General features: G+C 41.9%; 1 protein-coding gene across 1 annotated transcript in view; it reads right to left on the bottom strand.

The window, feature by feature from the left end:
- Positions 1-209: 209 nt before the first annotated feature.
- The window catches only part of PTPRB (protein tyrosine phosphatase receptor type B), a 64,845-nt gene continuing 53,121 nt past the window's right edge, over positions 210-11,933 (bottom strand). The window contains exons 32-34 of the mRNA XM_061368007.1: positions 9,882-10,017; positions 5,975-6,095; positions 210-4,935 (exon numbers count right to left, since the gene is read on the bottom strand). Of these exons, the coding sequence (XP_061223991.1) occupies positions 4,913-4,935; positions 5,975-6,095; positions 9,882-10,017 (280 nt within the window). The 3' untranslated portion in view covers positions 210-4,912. The remainder of the gene's footprint in view (positions 4,936-5,974; positions 6,096-9,881; positions 10,018-11,933) is intronic.

Genomic DNA, 11,933 nt, shown 5'->3' with positions numbered 1-11,933 from the left:
ACAAGGGCAGAGAACTGGGGAGGTAAATGGAACCATGGTATCTTTCTACATGGGCACTAATCTGGCCAGCAGGCAACAGCCTTTCCCCCAACAGGCTGAGGCTTCTGATGAATTTAATCAGAATCAAACTCATTTATGACCTTTTCTCTGAGCAGCAGGACAACAAAATCCATAATGCAAAAGCAGTCAAACAGCAGACAAGGACGTGATTTATTTTTAAATGGATGTTTTATTCATGAACTATTTATAAAAATGTGTAAAATACACTCAAATATATTTGATTTGTTGACTGTAGCTAAAAATACAAAAATATACTTAACAAATGCATAAATTAAATTGACAATAGTAGCACAATTCTGTGTTCACCCAGTATTTGTTAGGAACACAAATATAAGTAATTATATAGCATATGAGAATGGAATATGTGCTCAAGATGTTTTTCAGACGCTCTACTCCAGGCACTGGCAAAGAACTTATGGTTAGCCTCGTTTCAAAATTGTGGGGTTTTCCACTATATCATACTGCCCTGCTGTAGAGCAATATATATTTAGCTACTTGACGTTACTTACAGTATTTCAGTTTTCAAAGACACCAAGAAACAACCAAATAATCACACATATCAACCCACCAGCATCGAGACTGTATGTGCCCAAATTCCACAGTATTTGCTAAAATTAGTTAGTCCCTAGTCTCCAGTATTTCCTGCCAGTCTTAAAAATGAAATTTCAGTCTGAACTAGCTGCTGATCTGTGAGGTCACCAATAACAGACCAGTTTGCTTTGGCCATACTGCTGCTAACAACAGGGCAGGAGTTTGACTTTGTCAGCCTGAGAGGGACAGTCGGGGGCCCTGGGTCCGCAGTGAGCTGCCCAAGCAGTGGGGTGCACCTTCATCTTCTATTCAAAGTTGCAGCCTCCTGGGACTACAGGCCCCAGAACTCACAGCTCCGGAGCCCAAGCATTCGTGACAGGGCCATCAGGGAGCGGTGGTCATTCTGTATTGCATTTTATTCACCCAAACTGCATGTCTGAAGTGCTGAAAGGCACCTGAATAAAGGTGAGCACCTTCCATGGTAGCAAAGCTGTGGCTTCAGTAGGCTGTATCTCTGAATGTCAGACATGTTTCTCCCCTCTGTGGCCCTGGGAGATGCTAATACGTAGTGAATAGGTAGTTATTAATCTCATCCCTCTAGCACATATATTAACTCCCAGGCTGAGGAGCACAGCTAAGTGCTCATGTACTCCTGTCTGTTTAGTATTTTAACTTTTTGCTTTCAAAGTCAAAGAGTAAATAACCATATATAATACATAACATAAACTTAAAGCTCACATATTTTATTTTCTCTGTTCTACCACTGAAAGGAAATTCATAGTATATCATGGCATAAAATAATATTTCTGGCAATTTTAGGCACGTATATAAGCTGTATAAATAACTATAGCAGCAGAGAAAAACGTATAAAGTTGCACTTTTATGACATCTTCACAGTATGCCTATTTCTCTCACTCACTTTTGTGTTCCATTGTTCCATTAGTAAAAAAAAATATCATTTATCAACTCCAACTATGCAAAATCTTTTTTTTTTTTTTTTTTTAGTAGTGGATCTTGTATTGCACAGATTAAAAAAACATTTATTACAAATTTTTCATTATTAAATAATTTTCAATACAAAAATTTGAATTAACCTAAAAACCCAACCCTGCAAGTGCTTCATAAGTGGAGTGGTATTCTTCAGGTAAGCATTCCAGTTGAATTCCATCAAAGTACTCAGGTAGCTTTGTGGACAATGCAGAGATTCACAGGATTGGGCTTCAAGTGTGCAAATCTTAGCTTATGGATCAGCAACAACACCAGCCTTGCTTTATAACAGTATTACTGGGAAACATCAAGAAGGGAATTCCGAACATCAGTCATGGATATTCAAAACAGAAACACCCTTCTCAGCAGAGGATGTCTTTTTCCTTAAGCGCAGTCTTTGTTCAGTACACAGGCTCCTTCAAGTCCATTCTTGTTACATTAACAATTTCCCATCAGTCCTGTTATTCAGCTTAGAGGCACAGTAAATATAATTAATTATACTGGTAAGTAGGTGTCATATTAACAAAATGCTACATAGATACTTTTTACTTATTCTCAGTGGATTTACACTGGTTTCATAAGAGCAGGATTGAGTGGAAAGCAGAACCAGAGCAAAAATGTGTGTGTACAGTCTCACACGTGACTTATCTAGGCAGCGATGTAAAGCTGTTCAAGAGCACTGTGCCAGGGTGTTTAAGGTCATCTGTCATGTTACTACGTGATGAGGAGGAAGAGGCTTATGAACTGTGTCCATTATAAGCTGAGAGGAAAGATGAAAATAGCTACGTGCTACTACATCATCATTTTGGGTGCACATTTGTGAACTGTGTAGGTGTGGAGGAAAGAGCTGAGAAAAAACGTTAAAATAAAGAGCAGAATGATATGTGTCTTTCTGAAAATGATGAACAGCATGCATACACAGGATATACGATCAGACTTTTGCTCTCAGATCATGTATTATTGAGTGAGTTCCATTTCGCTCAGCATAAAATACGACACAGTGATATACAGTGTGAGATAATAAGGGCACATTTGGTATGTCTTCACAGTGTAATTGAACTGCTGATAACTAACATGGTCATCTTCACTCCTCAGCTACCACTGCAAGAAGGACTAAATGCAGCACACGTAACACAATGGCAATTTTCATTATGCCCTAAGTTCAGCTGTTAGCAGAGTCAATGATTGATCCAAAGCTGCCACGCTTGTTTGTCCTTGCTTGCTAACCTAGAGTCTACCTAGCATAGGGAACAGTATAAAAAAGAGGCCTGCAAAAAATCTGCACACTCCTTTGTGGTTTTGCTCAGATTTTCCTCTGTGAAGATGGCTTCCAATATAACACTAGTTCCCTTCTTCAGTTTTAATTAAGGATGGCAAATACTGAGGTTTGTGTGAGGCCAGAGAGAATGTACAAGAGGAATGAGCAGTGTTTTCATACGGCAATACCTAAAAGGTCAACCAAGTTTACATGTTCAGAGCAGCTGTAAAAGCTGATACAAATGGTGGCTACTGAGGCACATGAGCATGTTTGGTCAACAAAGGATGAGACTCCAGATGGAGTAGGAAGGACAAGTGACTATTAGGCTGTTTCCTTCTCTCTAGGAAAGCCAGAGTGACCTGGATGTGCATAGTCCTGCTGGTTCTGCTGGAACAATCTAAGAAAACTATGTCAGAGCTGCCTAGCAGATGTCTTCAGCCTTGCCAGGCAAGTATTCCTGCTGCAAGGAGAGCATGGCTCCAATAAGTCATGGTGAAATCACATAAGTCTTGGACCATGGCCATAGCAGCTCCTCAGTTAGGCACTTAGGTGTATTGGCTGGTTCTCAGGAGGCCTTCAGAAATATTTCTGTCCAAAATAAAAGTTGAATTTAGGCACTTCAGCAGCAGGCTAAGATTCCTTTTGGTGAACTATGGGTGAAAGAAAGACCTATAAAGCCATTCCTTCTTTTTGTGATGGTGAAGAACTGTGTACTGCCTTTTCTCTGTTGGTTTAACAGCAGTTTGCAAAGACAAAGAATTACTGAACAGACTACTCAGTCCCTTGAATAAGAAGGCTCTTTGCAGAGGAGAGAGAATGTGCTTAATCTGCTTGGCTGGGCAGGATACCTGTGAGTGGTCTTTGTGCTTCTTGCTCATCACTAAATGCTTTGAGTCATCCCATGACTTTCACAGGCCTGCCAGCCTACACCCCTTTTTTTACTGACCAGTCTTTTTCTACTCCAGTTGCCCTTGCAGAGATGACATCAGGCAATACCGAAATGGAGGAATCTTTCTATGAGGACATGCTTGGGCCATGCTTTCCCTTTGTGAAAGCAAGTAGCATTCGAAGCAGGTGAACACTTGGGTCAAGGCAGCTATGCTGCAAGCAGCTTAAGACCAAAGCCAGTTGTGTAACCTGTGGGATGTACACCTTTATTTGTCTTCAGTGTGTTTATAATCTCTCCACTTTTTTAGCTGTCATGGTACAGCACTGCTTTTAATGAGCTATGGAAGTTGCCAGACTTCACATCGTTACAGGTCTGTTAACATGAATGTCTGAGGTGTTTCCTTGAGGTGTGATCTTTCCTATCCATGTGAAAATGCACAGACACAGGCTGTGCTCTGATTCTGCTCTCTTAAACCAGTGCAAAGAAATCAGAATGTGACCTGTCTCCCCTCAAAGCATTTGAGGGAGGAAAGGTCTTCCAGACTACACGGCAGTGCATGTTGGTATTTTTCTACTATGTCACATTAGACTGAAACAGTTGCTTCCAGTGAGGTGGACCCTGTTTTGCTTGGCTGTTGATGAGTTCTGTTGAAAGTATGCCATTGTGTTATGGGTTATACCCATTTTTGTCAGATCAAAAGCAGTAAGTTTAGAGTAGCATTGTAATTGCTAAACAGGACTGCTGTTCCCTTGCTTTATAGTAGCTTATTTCATCTCACAAACACTGAACTAGATAAAAAAATGAGGTCCTCCTTATAGGATTTTTCCTTTGTTTCATGCCAATACTGCCCTAAATGCAGCAGTCCTGTTAGCCATACAATCTAAAATAGTTTCTGTAGAACAGTTTATAAAAACTGTGATAAGAAAAAAAATAGTATTATCTGAAGCTTAATATTAACAATATAGAAAAAATACATATTTACATAATGCCAAAATACAATTATATACATTAATATCTATTATACTTAAAATATATATCTTTCAAAAAATTACTAGACCAATAAATTATACACAGTCTCAACAGAAAGGTCTGGCACCTTTCTGATACATAAAATACATACATTAAAAAACCCAAACAAAACCTCTTGTTAATACATGTGGTCACAAAAACAGATGTCTGTAACATTCTTAGTGCCTTGAATAAACAGCATCTGAAAGCAAGGAAAAATCAGATTAGGAAAAATAAAACAACCCAGCTGGCTTCACGTTCAACTCTGCCAGCTCATTACAACACTGGCTGGTGACTGATGTGACAGCTCAAGAGTAGATCCCAACTCTGCTATTGCTAGCACTCCCAACTTGTGGAACCCTGGTTATTTCAGTTGTTGGCCTCCTCCTCCAAGCCTGCTCTACCTGTTGATGACAACTCTGATTTCTACAGGCTAAATCAAGAAAATTATTTTGGTCTCTCATCCTTTAATCCCAATTCTTAATCTCCAAATCTGAGAAGCTACTGAGATCCTGCTCTCTGACTGAAAACTTCTACAGCCCTTAAGAATCAGGTCTACCAGGACACACAGGCCACCTCTGCTTACAGCTTCTCCAGACTGGTCCTCTGGCCATGAGAACAGGAGGTAAAGGGCACTGCTAGTGCCAGGTTTGCTACTGCTGCAATTCTTATTGCCAAGAGACTGGACACAGGCTAGGAAAAAAAGCCTACAAGGATGGCAAGTTGGGGAAGAAACAAAGAGCATAGCCTTGGACACCTACATTATCCAGTCAAGGCAGACGGGAAGTCTTCTAATGCTGCCTAGATGGTCATCAGCAAATGAGAGTGATTCAGGACAGAAAGTGAACTCCATGAATGAGAGAAGGGCCCAGTGGCCCTTCTTGGCCAGTGGCCTCAGTATGCTTCAAAGTGGATGGTGTAAACACTAGGGAGGTAAAGGAGGAAGCCAGAATCATGACAGGGAAGGGATTCAGTTCCCTTCAAAAGCATAGGAATCATGAAGTGTGAGACAGTGAAAGCATGAAGGTAAGGAAGAGGCAGGAAAAGATGTTATAATGACTAGTAATGGAGGAAATAAAGATGCAATTGCAAGAGTGACAAAAGCAGAGGAGTAAAGAAATGAAGGCCCAGGAAGAGAACAAATATCAATGGCAACCGACAGCACAATTTCCCCCCTCAATTACAGTGTTAATGAGCTACTACCTTCAAAATGTTTTACAATTTGACAAACCAGCACTTACCTCTGTGATATTCGGGATTCACATTTTCATATATTGGAAACAAGGGATTTTCCTGTTCACTGCGAAGTTTTCTGGCTCTTAACACATCTCTCACACACTGATGTAGATACACATATTGACACTGCAAAGGAATTTTTTTTCCTAAGTCACTCTGGGAAGTTTTGTAACTGAATTTTCTGTATTGTGAAAAATCATTACAGGCTAGCTGTCTGAGAGATAGCCTCAGCCCTAAGGCTGAGAGAGTTGGGGTTGTTCAGCCTGAAGAGAAGACTCTGTGGAGACCGTATTGTGGCTTTTCAGTTTTTAAAAGGGGCTTACAAGAAAGATAGGGAGAGACTTCTTAGCAGGTCATGTTATGATAGAACAAGGGCTGATGGTTTTAAACTAAGAGGGAAGATTCAGGCTGGAGGTGGAGAAGAAATTTTTCACAATGAGGGTGGTAAAACACGCACAGGTTATCCAGAGAGGTGGTAGATGAGCCATCCCTGGAAACATTCAAGGCCAGGATGGATGTGGTTCTGGGCAACCTGATCCAGTTGAAGATGTCCCTGCTCATTGCAGGGGGGTGTTAAAAATGAAAATACACTTCTAGAATTACTCTTCTTTTCACACTAGGAATACGATATATTTTATTTGATCACCTGTTTTTAGAGATGCTACCAGTAAAACACAAATGAACATAATATGTTTTGATGGATCACATCATGAGTGAAAACTATGAACTGTAAGGCACAATTTGACCTGACGCTGTGTTGGATAGCTACTATTTCTGAACGATTTCGTATAAAGTACATGTGACAGAATCAATATGTACAGGGTAGTACACAGAAGAGAGAAGTTCCCGATTGTTTTGTTCTGAAAGGAAGTATTTTTCACAGAATTTTATCATAATATATACATATTTCTTAGAACTTTGATGAACCCAAATTTTCTATCGAAAGCAGTGCTTTTTTGATCTAACATGAGGTTGCTTCTGACCATGCAGTAAATGACAGGCTGTCTTTTCTGAAGAGTACTTTTCATAGAAGGAAGCTAAGATGACATTCACAGCCAAAGCAGGGAGGGTCATAAATTGGTTATTTGTCAAACTACCTTGGTAGAACAGACTGTTAAATCTCTGTGCTTTTCGGGGGTTTATAACATGGGTTGTAATTTTTTGATTACTGTACCATGGTACCCCAAAATTAGACTGAGCATCTTTGTATGTCCAAGTGTACCTTTTTAATATTACTTTAGCTCAAAGACATAATTTCTCCAATGACCATATGCTTTTTTCCTCACCCAATATCTTCTTATTTTTCACAAGAATTTCAGCTATTGCTCTGTGCATTTTTTCCCAGTGCTCTGGCTCTGGGACAGTGAGCATACCTGCTGTTATGCACATATAGCTGCTGTCTCCACGGAGCAGAATCCTGCACCCCACCTGCCAATTTGGTGGAAAGTTAGCCAAGGCATGGAGACTCTCTTTAGCAGAGACCATTTGGGACTGAAATGGTGGACAGCTTCTCTGCTTGTGTTACACCTGGGCCCACTGCCTTCTAAGCTAATGGACACAGTTTTCTGTTACTCTCCTGCATGTCTTCAGCTGCTGTCTCTTCTCTTAAACAGCTTTCAGCCAAGTCTCAATTAGGGGCAGTGTTTCATAGAATCATAGAATAGTTAGGGTTGGAAAGGACCTTAAGATCATCAAGTTCCAAACCCCCTGCCATGGGCAGGGACACCTCGCTCTAAACCATATCACCCAAGGCCTTGTCCAACCTGGTCTTGAACACTGCCAGGGATGGAGCATTCACAACTTCCCTGGGCAACCCATTCCAGTGCCTCACCACCCTAACAGGAAAGAATTTCCTCCTTATATCCAATCTAAACTTCCCCTGTTTAAGTTTTAACCCGTTACCCCTTGTCCTATTACTACAGTCCCTAATGAAGAGTTCCTCCCGAGCATCCCTATAGGCCCCCTTTGTTGCTGCTCTTTTACTGTGACTGCATAATGTCAAGCAGGATGGTGCTGTAATTTTTGGCTGGATCCATCTCACTGCAAACAGCCCTATCTGCTGGCCTATGCTCCCCACTGGTATTTGGCTTCCACCACATCAACAGATGGGGACCTAGCTTTTATCTCAAACCCCAAACAGACTGTGGAAGCCAAGACATGAACGATAACAGGAACTAGGGTCTTCTCACACATCAAATGGAATTTGTGAAGCAAATCCTTTCTTCCTCCTCTCCCCAGCAACTTTATTTTTCATTAAAAGATGTGTATGAATTACTCCGTAATTCACTGCTCATTGCAAACTCTTAATAAAGCTCCAGGATAAATTTACTTCATTTTCTTTCAGGGGGATGAGAGATTGTATTACTTGCGCTCTAAGCTACCTCGATGAAAGTCAGTTCCAAATCAGAAGCCATATACAGATGCAACTGACAGTTCGGATTACTAAGACTTGCTGAGAACGCAGCAGCTCAGTGGCTGTGCACTGACACAGCTACATGGTCAGTGTACAAGCATGTGACAGCTCAAGTGGGGTGAGTAAGTGTGAGCTGCAAGAGCTGTCAACTTGTTTCTGGGATGTTGATTGTGGATTCTTCCAGGGGAGGGACAGTTCACAACAGAGATCTGGGTAAGACTTGAGTCACTGCAGTTTGGGGCAGAAGTGCGTGTAATGGGAAGGTGGGGTGCTCCTCACTATTGCTGTAGGCATTTTGTTTGAATATGGCTACCATTTGACTTAGATGTCCCGTCAAGCTCATGCCAAAGGTGGGATATATATCACAGAACTTAGTTGTCTATAAGGCTGGTGTTACACTTAGTCTTTTGAGGTACTTGCCTCCTCTTTTCAGCTAAGGAAAAATAGTCACCCCCCTGAGATGCTTGTCTGCCTTTGCTGATTACTGCTAATGGAAAAATAGGTGGTGAGATGGATCTGTCTCTGAGCATGCCCAGACCAGGCTGAGAATCTGTCTCTCCTTCAGCAAAAGGTCCTCTGTGATTAAGACTGTTCCAGGAAATCTCTCTGCATTCCCATCTGAGGCTCTCTTTATACCCATGTGTGACTTTTACATCTATCAGGAAGGGCTGTCACTGACATTTTCATTTCCATATTGCAACAGACAGCTCCATTAGTATCAGGCTAGAAGCAGACCCATCAAACTTGTTCTGATTCCTCCATTAACAGTTCACAGGGAAAATGTAAAGACTGCTTCTACAACTCACCTTTATTAAATCAGCTCTTAAGTGTTTGGCTGCTATTTGTGCAACGTGATTTTCTTGCAGTTTTAAAAGCACAGAAAGAAATCCCAAACTTGTACTTTTTCTACCCTTTGAGAATAAATGTACTTGCTTTTGCAAGTATGTTAGGAGAATGCTGATCAACTTTCCAATACCATTAATGAAAATGAGAGAGCAGCTCAATAAAATACTAACTGCAAAGCCACAAGGTCACAGTGCTTAAGAGTTTAAAAATTATGTACATCTAATTTTCTCTGCCCTCTATTCCTTTTCTTTATTATGTTGAACTATCTGTCTTGTTTAGGCTTGTCTTTCAAACCCGCTCCTGAAGGACCTGTGCCTGCTCAAAGCCCATTTACTGGACCCTGCACTAACAGAACAATGTGCTGTTAAGCGCTTGCTGCATAGCACTGCTGGGGCAACTGTGGGCCAGTGCCAACAGGAGAAATCTATAGGAAGCATAGCTACCACTTGTTATGGTTTGGACTTGCTGTATGGAGCTGCTGTATGGAAGCCAAGAGAAACAATCCTGAACGAGAAATTCTCACAGAGAAAAAATATATCTAACTAGTATTTCAGAGTGGAGTAACTGTGAAGTGCTTTGAGAGCCTCTATGATGAGAGTGATTATTGTATGTTGCAGCTGGTGTTGCTGTATTGTAGGCTATCCAAAACTTACCTCTGTCTGAACCATGTGAACCCGGTGAAGCCTTAGATCATGTACTGCTGCATAAATGTCAACAGTGTCCTTTGAATCCAGTTGCTGCAGAATTCGGTCCAGTGCAATGAACGTGCCAGTCCTGCCAACACCAGCACTGGAAAAGAGGACAACACAAAATATTTAACACCCAGAGGGTAGTGGTAAATAGCTACTCTTCCAACTGGTGACCTGTCACAAGTGGGGTACCCCAGGGATCGATACTGGGCCCAGGACCGTTTAATAACTTCATAAATGATTTGGAAAATGGGATCAAGTGTACCCTGGCCAAGTCTGCTGAGTAGGCAAGTGTACAGTTTGGGAGGGAGAGCCACTCTACAGGAAGACCTGGATAGGCTGGAATAGTGGTCAAACAAGAACCTTATGAAGTTCAACAAGAACAGATGTAAGGTCTTGGCACCTGGGAAAATGCAATCCAAGAGTGCAGCATAGGCTGGAATCTACCTGGCTGGGAGCAGCTATGTGGAAAGGGATTTGTGGGACCCTGGTGGACTAGCTCAATATGAGTGAACAGTATGCTGCTGCAGCAAGGAAAGCCAGAAGGATTCTGGGTTACATCAACAAGGGCATGACCAGCAGTATCCCACTCTATTCAGCACTTGTCAGATTACACCTGGAATACTGTGGTCAGTTGTGATCCCTGCTATACAAAAAAGATGTGGGCAGGCTGGAAAGGGTGCAGAGAAGGGCCACAATGATGATCAAAGAACTGGGAAGCTTGCTGTATGAGGAAAGGCTGAGAGAGCTGGGTTTGCCCAGACTTGAGAAGAGAAGGCTCAGGGGAGACCTTATCACCATCTTCCAGTATTTAAAGGGCAGCTACAAAGAAGATGGAGACTCCTTTTCTACAAGGAGTCATGGAAAATACGAGGGGTGATGGGCACAAACTATTCCCTGGAAGATTCCAGTTGGACATAAGAGGAAACTTCTTCACAGTGAGAACAATCTCTTCAAGGACGTGATGAATTCCCCAGTGCTGGAAAGGGTGCTGGGCCATCTCGTCAGGACTGTGCTTTTGCCAAAAAAGGTTGGACCAGATGATCTTGAGGTCCCTTTCAGCCTTGTATTCTATGATTCTATGACTCAAGAGATACTTTAGTAAATTTCAGATCTTCAGGGTGAGAAGCTCATTGTTCAAATGGCATCTCTGGGACTTCAAACACTTAACAGTGGAATTTGTTTAGGAAGGAAGAAAGGATAGCAATGCTAGAGATATCTCTGCTACTACCCATACTGTTTTCTGCTTTGTATTAACTCAGTCATCAAGATACACCGAGACATTACACTTGCCTCTAACTTTTAAACCCCTTTTCTCCAGGGTAAGCCAGTAGACTTGATTCTAAAAGATCAGGTGGCTTGTGCCTTGAGGAAGTAAGACAAAAATATCCCAGAGCCCGCAGTAGCTGAATTGCTGGGAGGTGGGCTTTGGAGACAGAAGGCCAGGAAAAGGACAGTTACACGGAGGACAATATACAGTAGACATCTGACATGTTGCAGCACATGAGGTAGAGCCAGACACAGGTGGGGTCATGTAAGATACATGCCTCAGCCCACATAATGAGTTCAGAGACTACTCAGCTAGTACAAGTGAGCATATGGCTTTACCAGATGATATACACTATACCACACTGCTCTCTCTCACTCTGTAGCCCTATATTCTGCTGCAACTGGCCAGTGGATCACGCATCCAGCAGTATATTTTTTGCCTTTTTTGTGTATGTGTTTAGGGGTGGATCACACAGCAGGGGAAAAAATGCAGCCCTATGGCTGCCAGAAATGGCACAACAACAGAAGAGCATAAGACACTCAAGAGAGCGAGTCTCAGGTTGGGGGAACACAATGAATCTGCCAGCTAGTCTCAACATCCACATAGATTCACCCAGGGTGTATCTTACCTTTTCAGAACACCCCTTTGTGAGTCAGATGTTTGGCTGCAACAGCAGCACACAGGCAATATAAGAGAGTAAAAGCTTATGAGCAGCAGCAGCTGCTGACACCTTTAGTGCTCTCCAG

This window comes from Neopsephotus bourkii, unplaced genomic scaffold (assembly GCF_033783945.1).
Source record: "Neopsephotus bourkii isolate Nb327-2 ecotype Australia unplaced genomic scaffold, CSIRO-AGI_Nbou_v1 NB_1423, whole genome shotgun sequence".
Classification (NCBI taxonomy): domain Eukaryota; kingdom Metazoa; phylum Chordata; class Aves; order Psittaciformes; family Psittacidae; genus Neopsephotus; species Neopsephotus bourkii.
Note: the sequence above shows the minus strand (reverse complement) of the source record. Positions and strands in the feature narration are given on the sequence as shown.